Source organism: Leopardus geoffroyi, chromosome X (assembly GCF_018350155.1).
Source record: "Leopardus geoffroyi isolate Oge1 chromosome X, O.geoffroyi_Oge1_pat1.0, whole genome shotgun sequence".
NCBI classification, from domain to species: Eukaryota; Metazoa; Chordata; class Mammalia; order Carnivora; family Felidae; genus Leopardus; species Leopardus geoffroyi.
In genome coordinates, this window is record NC_059343.1 from 67,191,543 (window position 1) to 67,217,676 (window position 26,134).

Genomic DNA, 26,134 nt, shown 5'->3' on the forward strand with positions numbered 1-26,134 from the left:
TCTTTTTTTCAAAAATGTTTATTTTTTGAGAGAGAAAGAAAGAGAGAGAGAGAGCAGAGGAGAGGAGAGGCAGAGAGAGGAAGAAAGAAAAGCCCAAGCAGGCTCTGTGCTGTCAGTGCAGAGTCGGACGTGGGGCTTGATCTCACAAAGTGTAAGATCATGACCTGAGTTGAAATAAAGAGTCAGATGCTTAACTGACTGAACCCACCAGGCACCCCTCTTTGTGAATTTCCTTATGCATATCCCTTTCATGCCATAGTGGAAGGAACACTGTCCTCTCCCTAAGGAAGACAGATGTAACAGTGGGGGTGACCAGGTATCATGTAAAGTACGTGCTTTAAGAAAAGACAAAAGAATACTCAATGAGCATGAAACAAGAAAGATATCCACACAAGGTGGTCATTCAAGCACAGGCTATTTGGGATCTTTATCTCATAAGTGTTCCAGCCCCAAGGCCCATTCTAATGTGGCTGAGTAAAGGTAAAAAGACTGTGCATGTGAGATAGTCATTTGGATTTAAAAAAAAAAAAGGTACAATTGGAGATGTAAAGTTAGACTGGAAACCCTATGAAAAATATTCTCTTAAATAAGCTTTTAGTAATGTGAAAATATACATTCTCTGAGAAAAGATAAAATTTTCACTGCTGTGATGTTACAATTCCAGGGGTAAAATGAAGTCATTTTTATTGTTTGTAACAATAATTGGAATATCAAACATTTCTAGCTGTTGTCTGTCAAATCTGCACTCATTTTCTTCTTAATGTGTGTTTCTAAAATAGTACTGTCAGTATCTCTTTTTGAATGCAAAATAATGTCATAGTCTGAAGGTGAATATAAGGTCATTTTATATTTTTTTAAGTTTATTTATTTATTTTGAGAGAAAGAGACAGAGGCCAAAGGAGAGAGGTAGAGAGAATAGCAAGCAGGCTTCATAGTGTAAGCACAGAGCCCAATGGATACAGGGTTGGAACTCATGAACTGTGAGATCATCACCTGAGCCAAAACCAAGGATCGGACACTTAACTGACTAAGCCACCCAGGCGCCCCTCTTGGGGACTGATTTATAGAAACACCCCAAGTTCTTTTATTTTTTAGTTTACCTCTTCAAGTTCCCATTAGCCCAATCCCCACTGCTGTCCCACTTCTTTTTTATTCTGTACCTTTCTATAAAATTCAGAAGTGAATTTGTAATCCATGCTGGTGAGAGTTTACATGCTACATGGATAAGTTCAGATTTGCCCGAGTCTTTTTTTGAAGCTACTATTTATTGACAACAATTTCACCACGTGGAGTACTGGGTGTTTATAGTAATTATTTCTTTTTTTCCCCCCATTTATTTATGTATTATTTATGTATGTATTTATTTATTTATTTTTAATTTTTTAAATTTATTTTTTTATTTTTTTAAATTTACATCGAAATTAGTTAGCATATACTGAAGCAATGATTTCAGAAGTAGATTCCTTAATGCCCCTTACCCATTTAGCCCATCCCCCTGCCCACAACCCCTTCAGCAACACTCAGTTTGTTCTCCATATTTATGAGTCTCTTCTGTTTTGTCCCCCTGCCTGTTTTTATATTATTTTTGTTTAACTTCCCTTATGTTCATCTGTTTTGTCTCTTAAAGTCCTCATATGAGTGAAGTCATATGATTTTTGTCTTTCTCTGACTGACTAATTTCACTTAGCATAATACCCTCCAGTTCCATCCACATAGTTGCAAATGGCAAGATTTCATTCTTTTTGATTGCCAAGTAATACTCCATTGTATATATATACCACATCTTCTTTATCCATTCATCCATTGATGGATATTTGGGCTCTTTCCATACTTTGGCTATTGTTGATAGTGCTGCTATAAACATGAGGGCGCATGTGCTCCTTCAAAACAGCACACCTGTATCGTGTGGATAAATGCCTAGTAGTGAAATTGCTGGGTTATAGGGTAGTTCTATTTTTAGTTTTTTGAGTAACCTCTATACTGTTTTCCAGAGTGGCTGCACCAGCTCGCAATCCCAGCAACAATGCAAAAGAGACCCTCTTTCTCTGCATCCTCGCCAACATCTGTTGTGGCCTGTTGTTAATGTTAGCCATTCTGACAAGTGTAAGGTGGTATCTCATTGTGGTTTTGAGTTGTATTTCCCTGATGATGAGTGATGGTGAGCATTTTTTCATGTGTTGGCTGGCCATCTGGATGTCTTCTTTGGAGAAGTTTCTATTCATGTCTTTTGCCCATTTCTTCATTGGATTCTTTGTTTTTTGGGTGTTGAGTTTGATAAGTTCTTTGTAGATTTTGGATACTAACCCTTTATCTGATATGTCATTTGCAAATATCTTCTCCCATTCTATTGGTTGCCTTTTAATTTTGCTGATTGTTTCCTTCGCTGTGCAGAAGCTTTATATTTTGATGAGATCCCAGTAGTTCATTTTTGCTTTTGTTTCCCTTGCCTGCAGAGATGCGTTGAGTAAGAAGCTACTGAGGCTGAGGTCAAAGAGGTTGTTGCCTGCTTTCTCCTCCAGGATTTTGATGGCTTCCTGTATTACATTGAGGTCTTCCATCCATTTTGAGTTTATTTTTGTGTATGGTGTAAGAAAGTGGTCCAGGTTCATTCTTCTGCATGTCGCTGTCCAGTTTTCCCAGCACCACTTGCTGAAGAGACTGTCTTTATTCCATTGGATATTCTTTCCTGCTTTGTCAAAGATTAGTTGCCATACATGTGTGGGTCCATTTCTGGGTTCTCTATTCTGTTCCATTGATCTGAGTGTCTGTTCTTGTGCCAGTACCATACTGTCTTGAGGATTACAGCTTTGTAGTATAGTTTGAAGTCTGGGATTGTGATGCCTCCTGCTTTGGTTTTCTTTTTTAAGATTGCTTTGGCTATTCGGGGTCTTTGTTGTTCCATACAAATTTTAGGGTTATTTGTTCTAGCTCTGTGAAGAATGCTGGTGTTACTTTGATAGGGATTGGATTCAATATGTAGATTGCTTTGGGGAATACCAACATTTTCACAATATTTGTTCTTCCTATCCAGGAGCATGGAATCTTTTTTCTTTTCTTGGTGTCTTCAATTTCTTTCATAAGCTTTATAAACTATAGAGTTTTCAGCATACAGACTTTTCACCACTTGGGTTAGATTTATTCCTAGGTATTTTATGGTTTTTGGTGCAACTGTAAATGGGATTGATTCCTTGATTTCTCTTTTTATTGCTTCATTGCTGGTGTATAGGAATGCAACTGATTTCTGTTCATTGATTTTATATCCTGAAACTTTGCTGAATTCGTGGATCAGATCTAGCAGATTTTTGGTGGAATCTTTTGGCTTTTCCATATAGAGTATCATGTCATCGACAAAGAGTGAAAGTTTGACCTCTTCCTGGATGATTTGGATGCCTTTTATTTCTTTGTGTCGTCTGATTGCAGAGGCTAAGACTTCTAATACTATGTTGAATAACAGTGGTGAGAGTGAACATCCCTGTCTTGTTCCTGGCCTTAGGGGGAAAGATTTCACTTTTTCCCCATTGAGGATGATATTAGCATTGGGTTGGTCATATGTGGCTTTTATGATCTCGAGGTATGATGCTTCTATCCCTACTTTCTTGTGGGTTTTTATCGAGAAAGGTTGCTGTATTCTGTCAAATGCTTTCTCTGCATCTATTGAGAGGATAATATGGTTCTTGTCCTTTCTTTTATTTTTTTTTTATTTAAAAAAATTTTTTTAACGTTTATTTATTTTTGAGACAGAGAGAGACAGAGCATGAACGGGGGAGGGTCAGAGAGACGGAGACACAGAATCTGAAACAGGCTCCAGGCTCTGAGCTGGCAGCACAGAGCCCGACGCGGGGCTCAAACTCACGGACCGCGAGATCATGACCTGAGCTGAAGTCGGCTGCTTAACGGACTGAGCCACCCAGGCACCCCTGTCCTTTCTTTTATTAATGTGATGAATCACGTTAATTGTTTTGCAGATATTGAACCAGCCCTGCAGCCCAGGTATAAATCGCACTTGGTCATAGTGAATAATTTTTTTAATGTATTGTTGGATCCAGTTGGCTAATATCTTGTTGAGGATTTTTGCATCCATGTTCATCAGGGAAATTGATCTATAGTTCTACTTTTCAGTGGGGTCTCTGTCTGGTTTTGGAATCAAGGTAATGCTGGCTTCATAGAAAGAGTTTGGAAGTTTTCCTTACATTTCTATTTTTTGGAACAGCTTCAAGAGAATAGTTGTTAACTCTTTCTTAAATATTTGGTAGAATTCCTCTGGAAAGCCATCTGGCCCTGGACTCTTATTTCTTGACAGATTTTTGATTACTAATTCAATTTCCTTATTGGTTATGGGTCTGTTCAAATTTTCTATTTCTCCCTGTTTCTCTTTTGGTAGTGTATATGTTTCTAGGAATTTATCCATTTCTTCCAGATTACCCATTTTATTGGCATATAATTGCTCATAATATTTTCTTACTATTTTTTTTTAATTTCTGTTTTGTTGGTTGTGATCTCTCCTCTTCAATCTTAACTTTATTTATTTGGGTCCTTTCCTTTTTCTTTTTGATCAAACTGGCTAGTGGTTTATCAGATTTGTTAATTCATTCAAAGAACCAGCTTCTGGTTTCATCGATCTGTTCTACTGTTTTATTGGTTTCAATAGCATTAATTTCTGTTCTAATCTTTATTACTTCCTGTCTTCTGCTGGTTTGGGGTTTTATTTGCTGTTCTTTTTCCAGCTCCTTAAGCATAAGGTTAAGTTGTATATCTGAGATCTTTCTTCCTTCTTTAGGAAGGGCTGGATTGCTATATACTTTCCTCTTATGACCGCCTTTGCTGCATCCCAGAGGTTTAGGGTTGTGGTGTTATCATTTTCATTGACTTCCATACACTTTTTAATGCCTTCTTTAACATCTTGGTTAGTCTATTCATTCTTTAGTAGGATGTTCTTCAGTCTCCAAGTATTTGTTACCTTTCCACATTTTTTCTTGTGGTGGTTGATTTCAAGTTTCATAGTGTTGTGGTCTGAAAATATGCATGGTATGATCTCAATCTTTTTGTACTTACTTAGGGCTGATTTGTGTCCCAGTATATGGTCTATTCTGGAGAACGTTCCATGTGCACTGGAGAAGAATGTGTATTCTGCTGCTTTAGGATGAAATGTTCTGAGTATATCTGTTAAGTCCATCTGGTCCAATGTGTCATTCAAAGCCATTGTTCCTTTCTTGATTTTTTGATGAGATGATCTGACTACTGCTGTGAATAGAGTGTTGAAGTCTCCTAGTATTATGGTATTATTGTCGATGAGTTTTTTTATGTTTGTGATTAATTGATTTATATATTTGGGTTCTTTCACATTTGGCACATAAATGTTCACAATTGGTAGGTCTTCTTGATCTATAGACCCCTTGATTATGATATAATGCCCTTCTGCATCTCTTGATACAGTCTTTATTTTAAAGTCTAGATTGTCTAATATAAGTATGGCTACTCTGGCTTTCTTTTGTTGACCATTAGCATGATAGATGGTTCTCCATCCGCTTACTTTCAATATGAAGGTGTCTTTAGGTCTAACGTGGGTCTCTTGTAAACAGCATATAGATGTATCTTGTTTTTTTTATCCATTCTGTTACCCTATGTCTTTTGATTGGAGCATTGAGTCCATTGACGTTTAGTGTGAGTACTGAAAGATACGAATTTATTGCCATTATACTTGTAGAGTTGGAGTTTCTGGTGGTGTTCTGTTATCCTTTCTAATATTTTGTTGCTTTTGATATATATTGTTTGCTATTGATATATATATATATATATATATATATATATATATATATATTCATCTTTTCTCCCCTCTCCCCTCAGAGACTCCTTCATAAAATTTCTTGCAGGGCTGGTTTAGTGTTAATAAACTCCTTTAATTTTTGTTTGTCTGGGAAACTTTTTCTCTCTCCTATTTTGAATGACAGCCTTGCTGGATAAAGAATTCTTGGCTGCATATTTTTCTGATTCAGCACACTGAATATATACCACCACTCCTTTCTGGCCTGCCAAGTTTCTGTGGATACATCTGCTGCAAACCTGATCTGTCTTCCCTTGTAGGTTAGGGACTTTTTTCCCTTGCTGCTTTCATGATTCTCTCCTTGCCTGAGTATTTTGTGAATTTGACTATGATATGCCTTGTTGATGGTTGGTTTTTGTTGAATCTAATGCAAGTCCCCTGTGGTCCTGGATTTTGATGTCTGTCTTTCTGCAGGTTAACAAAGTTTTCCGCTATGGTTTGCTCACATAACCCTTCTACCCCTATTTCTCTCTCTTCCTCCTCTGGAACCCCTATGATTCTGATGTTGTTCCTTTTTAATGAGTCACTGATATCTCTAATTCTTAAACCGTGCTCTTTTGCCTTAATCTCCCTCTTTTTTTCTTCTTCGTTATTCTCTATAAGTTGTCCTCTTTATCACTGATTCTCTGTTCTGCCTCATCCATCCTTGCCACCGCTGCATCCATCCGTGATTGCAGCTCAGTTATAGCATGTTTAATATCATTCTGGCTTTTTTTTTCTTCTTTTATCTCTGACGTAAGGGATTCTAATCTGTTTTCAACTCCAGCTAGTATTCTTATTATCGTGATTCTAAATTCTGGTTCAGACATCTTGCTTCTATCTCTGTTGGTTAAATCCCTGGCTGTCGTTTCTTCATGCTCTTTCTTTTGGGGTGAATTCCTTCATTTTGCCATTTTGAAGGGATAAAAGGAATCAATGAGGTAGAAATATTGAAATAAAAAAATTAAAATTAAAATTAAAAAAATATTGAAATTAAAAATTAAAAAAACACACACAGATACAAATCAAAAAGATTATTCTAGATCCTAGGTGTGTTTTGGTCTGGGTGTTGAAAGTGGTCTGACAGATTAGAGGGAAAAAAAGTGGGGGTGGAGAAAAAAAAAAAGGAAATCGTTTGAGAATTTGAAAAAATGGATACACTAAAGTAGACTAAAATAGATGATGTGGGTAAAATAGAATTTGAAAAAAATATACACAAAAGTATAGAATATAGTAGAAAAAAATTAAAGAAAAATATTTTTAATAAAAATTAAAAAGAAATATGAATTTTTTCATTTTCTGTATTTAAGAAAAAAGAAAAGAAACGAACAAGAGAAAAAAGATAAAGAAAAAAGAAAAGAAATGAAAAAGATAAAAAAGAAAAAAGAAAAGAAAAGAAAAAAAGGAAACCATTTGAAAATTTGAAAAAGTGAATACACCTTAGTAGACTAAAATAAAATGATGGGAGTAAGATAGAATTTGAAAAAAATTTACATTAAAGCAAAAAATACAGTAATAAAATTTAAATAAAAATATATTTAAAAGAAATTGAAAGTAAAAATGAAGCTTTTATCTTTCTGCATTCAAGAAAAAGAAAAGAAATGAAAAAGAGAAAAAAAGAAAAGGAAAGAAAAAAAGGAAATTGTTTGAAAATTTGAAAAGGTGAGTACCCTGAAGTAGACTAAATTAAAATGATGGAAGTAAAGTAGAATTTGACAAAATTTACACAAAAGTAAAAATATAGTAATAAAAATTAAAGACAGATATTTTTAATAAAAATTGGAAATAAAAATGAGTTTTTTCTCTCTCTGCTGAATTCTGTGGTTCAGGTTGTGCAGATTGTTGTCTTAATCTTCCAATAAGTTTTCTAGATGTGTAGGATGGTTTAGTGGTGGCCTGGCTGTATTTCATGGACAGGAGACACACCGAAAGCTTCCATGCTGTTCCACCTTCTCGGCTCCTCCTACTTAACTTCTTTTAACTTCAGTATTCTAATCCATAAAGTGGAGGTAATATCTTCCTTATAGCATATTATAAATATTAAGTGAAGGAGTGCCTGGGTGGCTCAATAGGTTGAGCATGCAACTTCAGCTCAGGTCATGATGTCACAGCTCATGGGCTCAAGCCCCACATCGGGCTCTGTGCTGACAGCTCGGAGCCTGGAGCCTGCTTTGGATTCTATGTCTCCCTCTATCTCTGCTCCTCCCCCACTCATGTCTTTCTCTCTCAAAAATAAGTAAAAAGCATTAACATTTTTTAAATATTAAATGAAATAACATGTAAAAGACATACTTTGGCTGCTGTCACTTAATGGGCCTTTTATAAATGGTAATTGTGATTGATTGAAATAAATAATAAGACAATATATATCTCCTAGTCTTGTCTGAAAACAACCACAATTTGAAATTCCTGTGAATTTGGGAATAATTAACAAATACCTTCTAATAACCCAAAGTATCTCTCTATGCTAGATGAACCATAACTTCTGTGAGCCCAGATATTCTAAATCTTGTGAAGCTTATGAGATTCAATCCTGACTGGAACAAAAGTACAAACGGTGTGGGGAATAAGCTTAGGAATCCCCTGGGCTTACACCAATGGGTTGACAAGGCATAAAGAAATACAAAGTCATAAAATTGCTCACACCCAATTTTGGGTAAACCAAATTGGCACCCCAAGAATAGGGGGGTGCAAAGACACCCCAAGAATAGGGAAGCACAAAGGTGCCAGGAATAAGGAGGTGCAAAGGCACCCCAAAATAGGGAGGGGGTGCAGAGCCCCCAAGAGTAGAGAGAGGCAAAGGCCTGAAATAGAAACAGTGCAAAGATGCCCAATACATAGGAATTATATTAGAAATTCAGAGTGAAAGCACCCCAAATTTAGTACTATAGCAGAAAGCTGCTTTCATAGGAGAATAGGTCCAGGTTAGGTAAATTGGTGAAATTGGACTATGGACTACTGCACTGCAGGCAAAGCAGGCCAGAGCAGAGATGATTAACAAAAGTAAAGGTGTCTTGTCAACCTTGAGGTTATTCCCCTTATCTTTCTCATCCCATAGGCTTGCAAAGATAAACAGAGGTTCTGCCTCACTTCTGCTGTAAACAAGAAATTACTTTGGAGTTAAAAGGTTATTGGTATCCTCTTCAGCACATAAAAGCGTTTGCAAGTGGACACTGGCACAGTCCAAAAATTTAAATCAATCTTTTGAAAAGAGCAAACACCCCTCACTTCCACCCAAAGAATGTGAAGTTATTTCAGTCCACATGTCAGGGTTGAGAATCAAGGTATCCTTCCCGCCAAAGACACAAAGCAGGGCCACTGAACAATTGTTACTTGGAAGAAACAGTTGCTCTCCTGCTAGCCTCAGTTTCTTGTCTGTCATGTCAAGAATCAAGTTTCTTTTATTTTTTTAATATGATATTTATTACAAAATTGGTTTCCATAACACACTCAGTGCTCATCCCAACAGGTGCTCTCCTCAATGCCCATCACCCACTTTCTCCTCCCTCCCCCCCCAACAACCCTCATTTTATTTATTAGACTCCACCATAAGTCTGCTAGAACTGATACATGAATTCAGCAAAGTCACAGGATACAAAATAAATGTACAGAAATCAGTTGCATTCTTATACACTAATAATGAAGCAACAGAAAGACAAATAAAGAAACTGATTCCATTCATAATTGCACCAAGAATCATAAAATACCTAGGAGTAAACTTAACCAAAGAGGTAAAAGATCTGAAAACTTTAGAAATGTTGAAAACTATAGAAAGCTTATGAAGGAAATTGAAGAAGACACAAAGAAATGGAAAAACTTTCTGTGCTCATGGATTGGAAGAATAAATATTGTTAAAATGTCAATACTACCCAAAGCAATCTACACATTCAATGCAATCCCAATCAAAATTGCATCAGCATTCTTCTCAAAGCTAGAACAAGCAATCCTAAAATTTGTATGGATCCACCAAAGACCCCGAATAGCCAAAGTAATATTGAGGAAGGAGACCAAAGCAGGAGGCATCACAATCCCAGCCTTTAGCCTCTACTACATGAAGTCATAGGGTATACATGAATTCAGTAGAATCGCAGGATACAAAATCAACATACAGAAATCTATTGCATTTCTATACACTAATAATTAAGCAGCAAAAAGAGAAATTAAGGAATCAACCCCAATTACAATGGCAACATAAACAATAAGATATCTAGAAATAAACCCAACCAAAGTGGTGAAAGACCTGTATTCTGGACTCTAAAACGTTGACGAAAGAAATTGAAGATGACACAAGGAAATGGAAAGACATTCCATACTGATGGATTGCAAGAGCAAACATTATTAAAATGTCTATATTACCAAAAGCAATCTACACATTTAATGAAATCCCCATCAAAATGCCAATAGCATTTTTCTAAGAGCTAGAACAATCTGAAAATTTGTATGAAACCACAAAAGATCCTGAATAGCAAAGTAATCTTGAAAAAGAAAAGCAAAGCCGGAGGAATCACAATTCTAGGCTACAAGTTATATTACAAAGGTGTAGTGACCAAAACAGTATGATACTGGCACAAAAATAGACACATAGATCAATAGAACAGAATAGAAAAAACAGAAATAAACCCACAATTATATGGGCAATTAATCTTCGACAAAGTAGGAGAGAATATCCCATTGGAAAAAGACAGTCTCTTCAACAAAAGGTTTTTTGTGAAAACTTGTCAGTTACATGCAACATTGAAACTGGACCTCTTTCTTTTCCCATACTCAAAAATAAATTCAAAATGGATTAAAGACCTAAATGTGAGACCTGAAACCATAAAAATCCTGGAAGAGAGCACAGACAGTGATATCTCTGACCTCGGTCATAGCAACATTTTTCTGGATATATATCTTGAGGCAAGGGAAACAAAGGCAAAAATAGACTGTTAGGACTACATGAAAACAAAAAGCTTCTGCACAGTGAAGGAAACAGTAAAAAAAACTAAAAGGCAACCTTCTGAATGGGAAAAGATATTTACAAATGACATATCCAATAAAGGGTTAGTATCCAAAATATATAAAGAACTGATGCAACTCAACACCCCCAAAAATAAAATAATCCAATTAAAAACTGGGCAGAAAACATGAACAGACATTTCTCCAAAGAAGATAGTTGGCCAATAGATGCATGAAAAGATGCTCAACATCACTGTCAGAGAAATGCAAATCAAAACCGCAATCAGTTGTCACCTCACACCTGTCAGAATGTCTGAAATGAAAAACACAAGAAACGAGTGTTGGTGAGGTTGTGGAGAAAAGGAAACACTTTTGCACTGTTGGTGGAAATGCAAACTGGTGCAGCTACTGGGGAAAACAGTTCCTCAAAAATGTATAAATAGAATTACCCTATGATCCCGTAATCACACTACTATTTACCCCCAAAATACAAAAGTGCTAATTAAAAAGGATAAGTGCACCCCCTATGTTTATTCCATTATGGTATACAGTAGCCAAATTATGGAAGCAGCCCAAGTATGCATTAATAGATAAATGAATGAAAAAAAAAGTGGTATATATACATAATTGAACATTATTCAGTCATAAAAAAGAATTAAATCTTGTCATTTGCAAGGACATGGAGCTAGAAAGTATTATGCTAAGCAAAATATGTCAGTTAGAGAAACGCAAATACCCTCTGATTTCACTCATATGTGGAATTTAAGAAACAAGACAGTTGTGCAAAGGAAGAAAACAAGAGAAAGACAAACAAAGAGACAGACTCTTGACTATAAAGAACAAACTGATGGTTACCAGAGGGGAGGTGGGGGGCAAGAATGGGTGATATAGGTAATGGGGATTAAGGAATGCACTTGTGATGAGCACTGGGTGATGTATGGAATTGTTGAATCACCTGAAACTAATATGACACTGTTAAATACACTGGGATTAAAATAAAAAGTTAATTAAAAAAAATAACTGGAAAAATGCTAGCAGGTATATATTTTTAAGAATTATTCTGTCATGAGAAAGATCTAAAATCACTTAGAAGCTATAATAATTATGGACTTTTTAATTTAAAAATACAAAAATAAAAATTAAAGATAAAATTTAAAGCAAAAAAAAGGACATAATCTCAAGTCATTTGGAAAGATTTTCTATGAGGCTGAAACTAAGAAAAGCTTGTAGATAATCAGAAAGCAAAGCTTCCCACTACTCGGTTTTGATTTAACTGCACTTTAGGTTATTGATATGCATTAGCTAGCCTCACTTCTGCATCATTAGATGTGGGAGTTTTCTTTGGATAAAGAAAAAAATAGGTTTATAAACGGATTTGTAGACTTAAAGCTATTCAATCCACTTGTGAGACATCATTAACAACAAAATAATAAAGAAGAAAAGCTACATATCTTCTGTGAAACCCCAAATCTTGATCCGTGTCTGAATTAATTTCAGCTAGTTCACAAACACTGGCTTTTAATTTGAAAAATAAAAACAACAAAATCTTTTTTTCAACAATATAGTTTCTTTGTCCTTTGGGTTCTAGATTAAGAAGAAACAGCAAGATGTGCTTGGTTTTTTAGAAGCTAACAAAATAAGATTTGAAGAAAAAGACATTGCAGCCAATGAAGAGAATCGAAAGTGGATGAGAGAAAATGTACCTGAAAACAATCGACCAGCCACAGGGTACCCCCTGCCACCTCAGATTTTCAACGAAAGCCAGTACCGTGGGGTAAGAAACCAATTTAAACTCTTGTTTTACCGAAATGGATCGCCTCACATCCATCCTATCCCCTTCACTACACCCCCAAATTTGCATACAGCCATTTATCCTGTTCATCTCTTCATCCAACCTAGGCAGCTAGGATATTTCTACTAGGAAGCAGATGGATGAGTAATCCATCCCTACCTCACAACTTTCCTGTAAATGCATAAATACAGACCTTGGGCACATAGTTTCCTTTCCCTTTTTTTAAAGATTGTATTTTTAAGTAATGTCTACACCCATCCTGTGGCTCGGACTTACAGCCCTGAGATCAAGAGTTGCATGCTGTACCGACTGAGCTAGGAAGGTGCCCTGCCTTTCCATTTCTTCATCTGAATTCTATCTAGAGCAATTGTGTTGTTTCTGTCCTGTCCATGAAGAAGTTTCTGAAAGAAGTCAGCTGCTTTACTTATTTAGATTAAAAGTAGTTAAAAAAGAGTAATATCTTATTTCCTACTTGAATCTAGTAATACTTTTATTTTGGTATTATTTAAAATATATTTTTTTTTAATTTGAGAGAGAGAGAGGGAGAGAGAGAATCCCAAGCAGGCTCTGCACTGTCAGCACAGAGTTGGATGTGGGGCTCCATCTCATGAACTGTGAGATCATGACCTGAATGGAAATCGAGAATTGGACGCTCAGCTGACTGAGCCACCCAGGTGCCCCTTATTTTGATATTATTAATGAATTTTCATAAAATCTTAAGTTAGCTAATTGAACTCATGTAAGTAACAAGGGAAACAAAAATGGAGTTTTTGCTTTGTGACTGGTGTTTTCAAGTATGCCATCTTTAGTTCATTTAAACCCTAGAGTAGTTTCCTTTATTCTTTTAGTAACATCTGTCGTCTCTGGCAATTTTAGATACTATGGCAAGTGCAAGTATAAATAAAACAGTCTTTTCTCTTAAGGAGGTGGTTGGGAGTGAGATGTCGGAAGAATCATACACACCTGAAACAATTGGAATGTGGTTATAAATATATATCCATGTGATGGACACAGTACAGAAAGCATATGTGAGGGCTATAGGAATTTCTAGTAAAGAATTGTTTGCACTGCTATGTCCTCAGAATTAGCATGACTGAGAGAAAAATGTATTAGAGCCAGCAATCCAAATCTTCTACTTGATAGGTTTATATGGAAGTAAGAAGGACACTTTTGGGTGGGGATCTTTTTTATGTGCCAATTCAGAAAATCTAGGGGAGGAACCATGGAAAAATTGAGAACTTTATTGGCATAAAATATTTTCTCTGTGAATTCACTTTGTTCAGTTCTGAGGAGCATCCTGGAGATTTCATCTGTTGCTGCTAATGGGGCCAATGTGTAAAGACATACTCTGCAGATAAGGAAAAGACAATTAGGCTCTTCATTTAGATAGTGAAACCTCAGTGCCTCTATAATGGAAATTTCTGCAAATTATTGAATACCAGGAGCTGGAAGAGGCCTCAGAGGCCATCCAGTGCAATCTAAGCCAGCATATATTCTCTTAACTTTTTTGAGTCAGAAATTTTAACTCATTTGACTTTGAAAACAAGCACATTTTAGGTTATAAGGGTAACGTTTGAGAAGCATTTACGTGGTTTATTTCTCCCTCAGAAGCCACACTGTAAAGGAATGGAGTATGTTATAGAAATAAGGTATCACTGAGAAATAAGGAGATGGAAAGGAAGGGGCAGGAGGTGAGACTTGATCAAATAAATATTTGTTAATGGAAAGAGAATCCAACTTTTACTGAATGCCTGCTATATACCAGACACTAAGTTAGGAATTTAATAACAATAAGAATTAAAATTTATCCCTATACAGACTCATATGGAGAAGAATATATAGTAACTATTCATAGAAAACATATGTATGATATGTCAGCTATTGTGCCACATGCTTTATGTGTATTATATTAATTAGTTCTCATACTAATCCCATGAGGTAGGTATTGTTATTCCTGTATTATAGATGAAGAAATTGAGGCTTAGAAGAAGGCTAACTGACTTGCTAAACCATACAGCTAGGATTTAAGCCTAAATCTGTTTTATTCTAAACCTCTTACCTTTGCTGTTGAAACACCGTGTATTTCATTTTCCTATTTATGCAAAGATCCCATTTTCGTTCTTTTTTCCATTCTGTATTATGGGGGAGGTTGACCTCAGTAATTACATTTCCCAATCTCCATTGGTGACTGGCTACCTATTAGGTTTGGCCAATAATAGGAGATACTAGTTGGTAGAGTGGAAGACAGAGGAAAAAACAAGGTATTCCTCTCTTTCTTGCTTCTGGAAGTGTCCATGACAGTGGCTATGTCTCCTTTGTGGTATTACATGTCTCAGCTCCTGGGTTTTGTAATATCTTCTCTACTCTTTCCTTTAACCTTGTAGCTGTGGTAGTAGCTTCTTGCTGTTGTTAATCTTTGGGTTTCCTTATCATTTCCTGTTTGCCTTTCCTCTATCACCCTCTCTCTCTGCCCCTCCCCCTCTCACTTGCATTCTCTATCTCTCTCTCTGAAATAAATAAAACATTAAAAAAGAATTAAAAATATTCTGTTTGCTCTTGTATTCTTAGCACCAAAAAAATGGCATGTAGTAGGTGCTTAATAAATATTTTCAGAATAAATTAATTAATCTGGGTTAACTGAGAAACTGGTAATGTTCTTTTGTCTCAGAGTTAGAAACCTGTTTGGGCTTGCAAAGTCCAAGGCCAAAAAAAGATAATATACTTTGATCCAGGGCAACCTGGGTGGCTCAGTCTGTTAAGTGTCTGACTCTTGATTTTGGCTCAGGTCATGATCTCACAGTTTGTGGGATCAAGCTCTGCATTAGGCTCCATGCTGACAGTGTGGAGCCTGCTTGAGATTTTCTCTCCCTCTCTCTCTGCCCCTCCTGCATAAAAATAAATAAACATCTAAAAAATATATATACTTTGATCCCAAAACACTTGAACTAGAGTTGCATTTCTTGATCAGTAGAGTACAATTTTATGATCAGATTTAAATATAGTTGAAGACCTACTTTCTTTCACATGAACTTAAAGATGATAAGAATTTTTTTTTGTTACTTTGAACAAGAGTTAAGAAATACCTCTTCTACAACTGTTGGACTCTTTCAACTAACATTTTGTTTACTTCCAAGTGGTTGAGTTTAGAAATGATGTATATTGTTTGTATATTGTTTACCTTGAGTGCTTTAAAGGTAATGTGTCTCAGTATGAAATTGTTTATTAGTATCCAATTAGTTTCACTTTAGAATAGTGAGCTCAAAGAGTGAGCTCATAAGATACTGTTCATATGTGCCTACTGTGTAGGGTTTATTCCTTTGTCAACATCTAGGGTACATGATAAGGTGCTTTGAGTCAATCCTTGGGAAATTCCAGTAGGGCTAATCAATTCTGACTGTGAAAAGAATCTCTAAATAAGAGAGAGAAATTCTGATGTTTCTTGGGGTGAGGTTCCAATTTAAGATCATCCATTGCTTGAGAGATCCTCCAAGTATCAGGAACTATACATATATCTAAAATTTATATCTCCAGATCCTCCAAGTACCAGGAATTACACATACACATATAGAAAACTATAATTGATAATCTGTTGGTGAGGAAGTCTCTAGAGAAACCAGAAAATTATGAGTGCTCTTCACCTCCAATAAATCAGCCAAAATGCCAGACTTATTTCTGTGTGTTTTAAATTAAACAAAGTAAGGCCAGTTATAGGCAGTAGGTTTCCAAGTTTTCTAAGTAGGTTTGCTATTGATTATATGTCATAGTCAAATTTAGGCAATTCTATTTGTTACTTGTAAAACATGCTTCGTGGCTTAGAGGATGACAGTGGGAAGCCCAACCAAATTCAGTCATGTGAGGCTTTTCATGGATCCCTGAATTGAAACTTTTTTGTGGTCCATTTGCTCTTCTGGTCATATTTCATGAAAATCTCATTCCCTCCTTCCAAAAACAGCACAGATTTATTACTCTTATGGTCTTGGGCATATATAGCTAATATTCAGTCTACTGAAGGTTCTGAGGATATCTCTATCTTAATAAATAATGAAAGAGAAATAATGGGGAATGGAAGTAATAGCCTCCTACTAGAAATAAGCAACCTCTTGCTGGCAAATAGTTGGCTGCTTTAGCTGTGGAGAAAGCTACTTGGCCTGAGGCAGATTTAAACACTATGTGATATTAAATAATCCGTTTTGAAATTTCTGCCCCACAAAATAGCATATATTCTAACTCACATTAAATGGGATCTAACATGCCTTGACTCTTTACTACATTTCCCAGAGTCCTAGCACTATGGAAATTCGATAACCTATATGCCCCCCCAAAAAAGGTTCACCAATCAGTTATGAATAAATTTGCTCTTTTATTTCCTTTGTTGGTTACATATTGCTTATTCTCCTTTCCTTCTTTTCATTAAGGACTATGATGCCTTCTTTGAAGCCAGAGAAAATAATGCAGTGTATGCCTTTTTAGGCTTGACAGCTCCACCTGGTTCAAAGGTATGATTCCTTTTTTTCCTTGCTTTATTAGCCATTTTATTGCTGCTGGGTTTTTTAGTCCGTGAGATGTCTACCCTTATTATGTATTCAGATTAAGCTAGAGGCAGTGTAACATGGCTGAAAGGAAATGCTCCTTTTTTGCATGCATTTAATTCCTGGTAGGGCAGACATGTGCATAATCAAATACATAAAGTATGTGAGTGGGAGGTAGGTGGAGTGACTTCCCCATCAAGTTACCCAAAGCAGTAGATTTCTCATTGACCCATTCATAAATAAGTAGTTACCAACTTTAAAGACTCCATTATTTCAGCTGTCATGAATGGTTTTACATCAACAGAACACATCTTACTCATAGTAATCTTCTTGGCAGCATCTATTGTCTTTGTGTGAGAGTAAATGCTGGAGTCACCCATTCAAATTAACTAAGAGCATTGGGGCGCCTGGGTGGCTCAGTCGGTGGAGCCACTGACTTTGGCTCAGGTTGTGATCTCACGGTTCGTGGGTTCGAGCCCCGCATCGGGGTCTGTGCTGACAGCTCAGAGCCTGGAGCCTGTTTCAAATTCTGTGTCTCCCTCTCTCTCTGCCCCTCCCCTACTCGCGCTCTCTCTCCCTCTGTCTCAAAAATAAATAAACATTTAAAAAATTACATAAAAATTAAGAGCATTTGAGTTTCTAAACTGGTCACTAAATTGCTGGCTAAATTTGGGACTTTCTCCCTGCCAACAACAAATAATTTTTCAAATGGCAGTGTTTCCAGGGGAGATCATATAAAGAAAAGAATCAAAAATTAAATTGCTTATTTAATGAAATGTCTCAAAGCTATGGGCTTTAAATATACCTTTGCTGGGGCGCCTGGGTGGCGCAGTCGGTTAAGCGTCCGACTTCAGCCAGGTCACGATCTCCTGGTCCGGGAGTTCGAGCCCCGCGTCAGGCTCTGGGCTGATGGCTCAGAGCCTGGAGCCTGTTTCCGATTCTGTGTCTCCCTCTCTCTCTGCCCCTCCCCCGTTCATGCTCTGTCTCTCTCTGTCCCAAAAATAAATAAACGTTGAAAAAAAAAATTAAAAAAAAAATATATACCTTTGCTTTTTACCATAGATCTTTTCTTTTTTAAAATATTTTTAAATGTTTATTTTTATTTTTGAGAGACAGAGCATGAGAAGGGGAGGGGAATAAAGAGAGGGGGACAGAGGATCAGAAGCAGGCTCTGCACTGATAGCAGCAAGCCCAATGTGGGGCTCGAACTCATGAACCAAGAGATAATGACCTGAACTGAAGTTGGCTGCTCAACCAACTGAGCCACCCAGGCACCCCATGCTTTTTACCATAGGTCTTTTCTACACAGGCTGGCTTAATCAGAATGTATACCCCCCTGTTCTATCATTTTATGTTTTGTTCGTAGCAACTAATTTTATGTTAGATGGATTCTTTGAACTCCAGCTCCTTCTCCAATTTCGGGAATCTGTGTTATTGCTTGTTTTCAACTAGAGATCATTTACTAACATTGTTGTCTGATTCACTATGAAATTCTGTTTCCTTTCTCAAATTTCTTTTCCCATGAATAAAATGTCTTATTTTAGGCTTTGTATAATTTAAGTTGGAAGAAATGTTAGGTAAGACATTTCTGTTTAATCAAGTTAGTAAAACCCAAGTTAAATCATTGATTTCAGTTCAGATAAGAGGAAGTATGAAAAGAAAGATTATCTGTTTTCTGTGACTGATTACTCCCTCTTCTTTAGTTAAAAGTAGAAGTCATTCATTCAGTAAGTATTTATTGAGTGCCAAACACTAACTTGACATTGATGGTGAGACAAATATGGAGAATACAACATAGTCGCTACCTTCAAAATGTTTTTAACCTAGTGAAGGAAAAGTATAAAAATAATTATATAACAAATATGACTACAAATAATTATAATCCAACACATATTATAGTAAATTTGTATGCTGTGAAAAAAAGTGCCATAGGCATCCAGAGAAAATAATAATAAATTATTATTAAGGAATTTGGGGAAAGTTTCATAGAGGAAGTGACATTTGAGCTGTTAGGGATTCAAAAATACTGAAATGACACTAAGGTGTCTTTCATAGAGGCAGAACAGGAACTACTGCATATAGCTTCACATGATGATATTTTCAGGGAGCAAAGTGTAGTGCTGCATGTCTCCATAATAGGGCATATTAAATAGAGGAGGTGAGATTGACTAGGTAGGTTTGGACTAAATTATGAATGCTGTGTTACGTACTTTCAGTTTTATCCTCTAGATATCTAAAAGCCAAGGTAGGAAAAGGGGGAATACAGTGATAATATTATCTCTGTACTTTAAGATGTGATTTGATCTATGTCTTAAGAGAATAAATTTGAAAGCTGTATGGATTATAAAATATTGGAGAAATGAGATATTAGAGATAGGCCTACCCATTAGAGGGTACTTTAGAAGTCCAGAAAAGTAATGAAGAGGGCTTAAAGTGGTGTAGTGGCCATGGAAAGGAAAAATGAATTTAGGAGATATAGAAAACTCATGTATAATAAGATATAGAAATTTATGAGATGTTTGTGTATGTAAAGAACTGGGAAGAAGTGAAGCTATATACAGGGCTTCTAACCTGAGTGACTGGAAAATAAAACAAACATCATGTAGGAAACAAAAAAGTGAGTGATCCAGGGGAAGAGTTAGTCTTGGAAAGGAGAGGACATGCATTTTTTTCTGACATTGGACAGAATGAGAAGAGAAGGATAAAAATAGAAATTTTAATGTGCAAGGAGGTTAGAGAAGTTCATATTTTAAAATGTCTTATATTTAGTGTAAGGTCATCTGCTAGGTGTGATGGGAAATTTAAGGTATTAGAACTTTGAGGAGAATTGAAAGGATTCAGTTGGTGAAAATAGTCTAGAGTAGACTAAGATTGTGAATGGAAGTATGGCTGAGCAAAATAGAGGGTCCAGCTAGAGTTGATGAGTTCATAGTGGAGCCAGTCAGCTGATAGTTTTTTTTTTTCTTTACATCCTCATTTAAGCCTAGGAGTAAGAATAAAGTAAAACAGTGCATGTTAGCAAGGAGAGAGTGGATAGATTGGGATAATAAGAAAAGATCTTGAGTTGACAGTGGAGTTAAGGGAGGATTGGTAATAGGGAGATTGTTTTATTTTGTTTAATTTGTTTTTACTTGAGTATAGTTGACACACAATGTTACATTAATTTCAGGTGTAGAACATAGTGATTCAACTTTTGTACAAATTATGGTAAGCTATCATTTGTCACCATGTAATACTATTACAGTATTCCCTATATTCCCTATGCTATGTCTTTTATTTGGTGATAGGAAGATTTTGAATGCTAGTATTTCATAGTTTTTTAATAGATTTTTTTCCAAGACTAAAAGTGATAAATTTGATATCGGAATGATGATTTTTCTATTCTTCAGCTCAGCTTTCAGAGTTTTTTCCCCCTTTAATTTAACATGACAATAAGCCTTCCAGAAAGAACTGACAAAGAGAAAGTATACAAAATAAGGGGTGACTGTGTGGCTTAGTCAGTTAAGCGTCCAGCTCTTGATTTCAGTTCAGATCGTGATCTCACAGTGGTGAGATGGAGCCCAGCATTGGGCTCTGTGCTGATCATGGAGCCTGCTTAAGATTCTCTCCCTCCCTCATCCTCTGCCCCTCCCCTGCTCATGCTCACACACTCTCTCAAAAAAAGAAAGTATACAAAATAAGAAATACAACTAGTTAACCCACATTAGAAAAATGCACTGACAATAAAGACATGTGATAAAATGAGATTCAATTTTCATCCATGAAATTAGTAAATATAAAACAAAGGATAATACTCAGTGCTAAGAAGGGTGCATTAAAACGCTCACATATTGCTGGTGGTAGTATGAATTGGTACTCTCTTTTGATAACCAGAATGGCAAACAGGTATCAAGGACCCTAAAATGTTTATAGTTCTTCACCCAGTAATTTCACATGGGGTATTATAGTCTTCATTAATGAAATAATTCTATACATGGAAAAAGTTTTATGAATAAAAACATAAATCAAAATGCTATTTGCAATCCTAAAACTTTGGAAGTAAATTAAATGTCTAACAGTGGGGTCAACCAAAATAAATCAACACTGAATGAATTTTATGGATAAAAATGTGTTTCAACGCACTATATATAATCCTGAAACTTTGAAAACAAGTTAAATGTCCAAAAATAGTGTCGACAAAAATAGTTTATTCACTGAAAGAACTAGTGCTTTCATTAAAAAATGAGTTTGTGAAAAGATACATTATAATAAGGTATATAATTGTTTTTACTGTATGATTAATACTCTATGTTAAGAGACTGAACTGAACCATAGCTAAACATGAATATTTTTATCCTTTCTTTATGTTCCAAATAACTTGCATACATTCTATTTACATTTAAAAATTATTCAAAACCAGTTCAGTGGAGAACTTGGTATTTAAAAATATCTTCTGACAAATATTTCCATAAAACAAGGAATCCTCCTGTGAAAGACAATTTTTATATTATTTTGTATATGGATGCATTCAAAACAGGGTATATTAATATTTACTATTTATTTTATTAATATGGAAAATTGTTCCTTAGTACTAGCATTTCTTTATAGAAGGTGATGGTTTTCAGATATGAAATAAAATAACATTTTTTTACTAAAAAAATAAAAATCTGGTGATGTTCATGTTGAGAGAAAAAATTATTGACCCATATTCACTAGTAGTATATTGAGGGAATAGAGAATGCTGGTTGCAGAAATGTTCTCATTAGCTTTGGTTGAACCACACTGCTTCAGGGAGGAGCAATGGAGTCTGCCTCTGCTGTGAGATTTGAAACATTCCTATTTCCACTAAGCCCATTCTATTTTACCACATCTCCAAGAGAAATTTTATATTAATTTCACTTAGCTGTGGTGTTGGTCCTAGTTACTTGGCAAAAAGTGGAGAAGAGAAAAGCAGGAAAGAAGGATGTATGCTTGAAATGGCCAAGCACTGAGCTAGACCCTTCACATACAACTCATTTTATCCTTAAACCATCCTTATGAGCTAGGTGTCCTCAATGACATTTTATAGAAAAGGAAACTGATGCTCAGATAATTTAATTAATTTGTCCAAGGTTACATAATTATTAAGTAACAGAGCTGAAATCTGAACCCAGGATTATCTGATGCAAAATTGGTACATTTATGGAACGATGTTTATATTAGGAATAAAGGGGGAAGATACCTCATATGGCTGTTTCCAAATCTCTCAGTTTAATTAGATAATCCATGAACTATAATTATTGGCTACTTACATTTATGTACTAACAAATATTTTAGCACAATTTATATATTTGATGGATAAAATATAATTAAAAAAGTAAATAATTTACTTTAAATTTTTTTTTTCAACGTTTATTTATTTTTGGGACAGAGAGAGAGACAGAGCATGAACGGGGGAGGGGCAGAGAGAGAGGGAGACGCAGAATCGGAAACAGGCTCCAGGCTCTGAGCCATCAGCCCAGAGCCTGACGCGGGGCTCGAACTCACGGACCGCGAGATCGTGACCTGGCTGAAGTCGGACGCTTAACCGACTGCGCCACCCAGGCGCCCCTAAATAATTTACTTTAAATACAATGTATTATTGCAAAGACAAATTACAAAAAAATTGAATAGCTTTTTTGTTTTGGATGTCTGTGCCAATAATTTCTTCCATTAAAAGGGATAACTGAGAGCTAAAGGATTTATAACTAATTACAGCAAAGAGTGATAAGATGTGACTTTAGGGATTTAGGGTGTTTCCAAAATACTAGTTACTCAGAGGCATTAGATGTGCATAAAAAGAAGGACTTCACATTAGGACATATTCACATTTTTATTTCTATTTCTATTGTATTTTATTATTATTTTTTTAGAGAGAGAACATGAGTCAGAAAGAGGGGCAGAGGGAGAGAGAGAGACAGAGAGACAGAGAGACAGAGAGAGAGAGAGAGAGACAGAGAGAGAGAATTCTAAGCAGGTTCCACACTCAGCACAAAGCTGTACACAGGGCTCCATTCCACGACCCTGGGTGATGACCTGAGCCGAAATCAAGAGTTGGATGCTCAGCCGACTGAGCCACCCAGGCACCCATATTCACATTTTTATATAACTACTTCCCCAATGATATGAGCTAAGCCTTTGAGGAGTCTTAGTGTAAAATTCATTATGTTATGAGGAAATTCTCACAAGCTTGTTCCATAAAATGAAACAAAATGCATGAGGGTCTAAGATATATTCATTTTGACAACGTAACATGATATTTAAAGTTTTAAAAGCGTTTAGGATCTTTTTTTTTTTTTTTTTTTTTGCCAAGGTTTCTGGAAGGTAGTATTTTACATCTGTTTTGTTGAAAATGTATTAAGAATGAATTACAGGGGTTCATGTGTGGCTCAGCTCAGTCACTTAAGCTTCTAACTTTGGCTCAGGTCATGATCTCATGGTTCATGTGTTTGAGCCCCAAATCAGACTTTGCACAGACAGCATGGGGCCTGCTTTGGATTCTTTGTCTCCCTCTCTCTCTGCCTCTCCCCTACTTGTGCTCTCTTTCTCTCTCTCAAAAATAAATAAAGATTTTTTTAAAAATTAAAAAAAAATGAATTACAGTGTCCTCTTTTGCATCCTTCTTTCTTTCATTTCTACCTTTTTTTGTTTTGTAAGAATCTAGGCATCTTTCATTTTTGCTCTTTCCCCCTTCTTCTGGGCAGAGTATCTGGAGTATTCAGCTGCTCCTACTCCTCCTGAGACCATCAAATATTCAATTTATGACAGGTGTTTAGAATGATATTGTCTAGTATGCATGATTTCTACAACCTAACTGAAGTTTCTTTCACCAAAGTCACTCTTACCACCCATCTTTAGTTCCATAAACTTTCCTTGAAGTGTATTTTGTGTCAAGTAGTATGGTAGGTTCCAGAGCACACCTATAGGTCAGAGTTCCTATGGTAGAAATACTCATTGCCCAGAGGAGAAGAAAGAAAACCTGACCTGTTTTCCTGCCTACCGTTATAAAATTTAAAGCAACAACATTTTAATAAATATCACATTTTTAAAGTAATTTAAACCTTAATTAAACAAAACAACTAACTGTAAACTTTAGGTGACAATGTTTTGAACACTCAATTTTTGATGAAAAATCACAGAGAAAGGAAATCATCTATTTTTTTAAATTTGAACTATAATTGGAAATCACTGGCTTTTATGGAATTATTTCACACAATTAGTAATGATTAGGCAGTCTTCTATTACATCTGCTTCTAAGCAGAAGTCTATTTTATAGTTTTTCTATTAAGAATTTTTAAGCAGTCTTCTCTGGGAACCATTTGTTTTTGTCTTTGAATATTCTTAATAATTTGAGCTAATATAGTGTAACCAAAATGTACATGGATGTCTGTTTTGTGATATTTAAATTTATGTTTTGTTTGTTTTTCATTTCAGGAAGCAGAAGCTCAGGCAAAGCAGCAAGCATGAACCTGAAACATTCTGTCTTAAGCATCCTGAAAAAGGAATCTCTATTGCTCTTAAATTATCTTCAAAAGAAATCAGCTTAATGTTGAGATAATAGATTATTTGGTGTTTTCACATGCAAACAATCAAAATGAGTAATACATAATTAAAATGTGAATATGATGAGGAGAATGAGAAGTGAACAAAATTTTTAGATGTCATGGAATAGTATTGTTATCTGCCAAGGCATTTTATACTTCAGTGATTGTAAAAAAGAAAAAAAAGACCTGTGCCTTTTCTGGTATTATTATTGCAGCTTTTAAAACAGAGCAAAAGAATCTGTCTCTTGTTCCAAAATTGCCTCATTAATTTTAGTTAACAAAAATATGTACCCTTTGATATAACATTATTGTGATTAAAAAGCAGTTGCAGGTAATTTTTATATGTCAGACATTGTAATTTCTTATGGTAATTATAACATTCCTATTATTTTGTAATTGAAACTTTTACGTACTAAACAGGTTTTTTATGCTTCTAAATGTAGCCCTTTATTGTTTACTTCAGTGATCAGAACAGATGATCTCCTACAAAAAAAAACAAAAAAAACAGATATGTTCAATTGACAAGTTCCTCGCTTAACTGCAGAGCTATGATGCAATTATGTTTCTAAGTTGCTTGCCTCAGTGAAACATGTATATATATATATATATATATATATATATATATATATATATACATATATATATATTATGAAAGTGGGCTAGCATGTAATTTTAAAATGGCATTCTTTTGCAAAAAGCTCAGACTTCTAATTAACTATTAACAAAATAGGTCAGCACTCAATGCCCAAGTCTGGTTTTCCTTAGGTCTTTGCTAAAAAAAGTCTTAATGGTTCACACTTTTAAAACAACTTGTGGTCATGAATGCCACTACCTCTCAGATATTTGACATGTTTGTTTCAGCTTGGGCACATATTATATGAATATGTAAATCTAAGCAGAGAGAATCTTTTCTATGTTTCTATTCCAGTGATAACACAAGTATCAGTTAAAAGAGTCAATTTTTAAAATATTAATTATGAAAACTTGTAAGAAAACAAAAAACATTATGGCTTAATTACTTACCCAGAAGATATACATATTGTACCTTAGTTCCACACTACTTTATTACTTAAAAAAAACCACCTTTTACTTTAAATTACCTTACCCTATCATTTGATGTGTGCAAGTCTGTATTCTATGCCAAAATCAACATACAGTGAAGACATAGTTTTGTTTACTGAGATTCAAACTTAATGTGATGCTTTACAATAAACTCAGTCCTTTTAGAAACATATTTTACGTGTTCTTGGAGTTTCTAAATAGTATAATAGTAATTTTAGATGAGTAATACATGTTTTAGAAAGTGGGAAATGAGAAAAGAAAAAAATGACAGAAAATAATTTAAATGTAATTTCTAAATTTCCTTTTTTAGGATTCTAAATTTTGCTATATACACTAGAATTAAACAGAATTATTCCATTGTTTTGTCTAGAAAAATATGCCATAGATAACTCTAGAGAAAACAGGGTGCCTTGTAATTGATTCTGGAAAATGCTAGAAAAATGTTTGCTCAATATTTTCTCCTGAGCTTTATTAA

General features: G+C 35.3%; 1 protein-coding gene across 2 annotated transcripts in view; it reads left to right on the forward strand.

Moving 5' to 3' along the window:
• Positions 1 to 25,831, forward strand: part of SH3BGRL (SH3 domain binding glutamate rich protein like) — an 85,096-nt gene extending 59,265 nt beyond the window's left edge. For both annotated transcript variants that reach the window (XM_045470784.1, XM_045470785.1), the window contains exons 2-4: positions 12,324 to 12,509; positions 16,943 to 17,023; positions 24,488 to 25,831. In XM_045470784.1, coding sequence (XP_045326740.1) covers positions 12,324 to 12,509; positions 16,943 to 17,023; positions 24,488 to 24,520 — 300 coding nt within the window. In that variant the 3' untranslated portion in view covers positions 24,521 to 25,831. The remainder of the gene's footprint in view (positions 1 to 12,323; positions 12,510 to 16,942; positions 17,024 to 24,487) is intronic.
• The last annotated feature ends 303 nt before the right edge of the window (positions 25,832 to 26,134 follow it).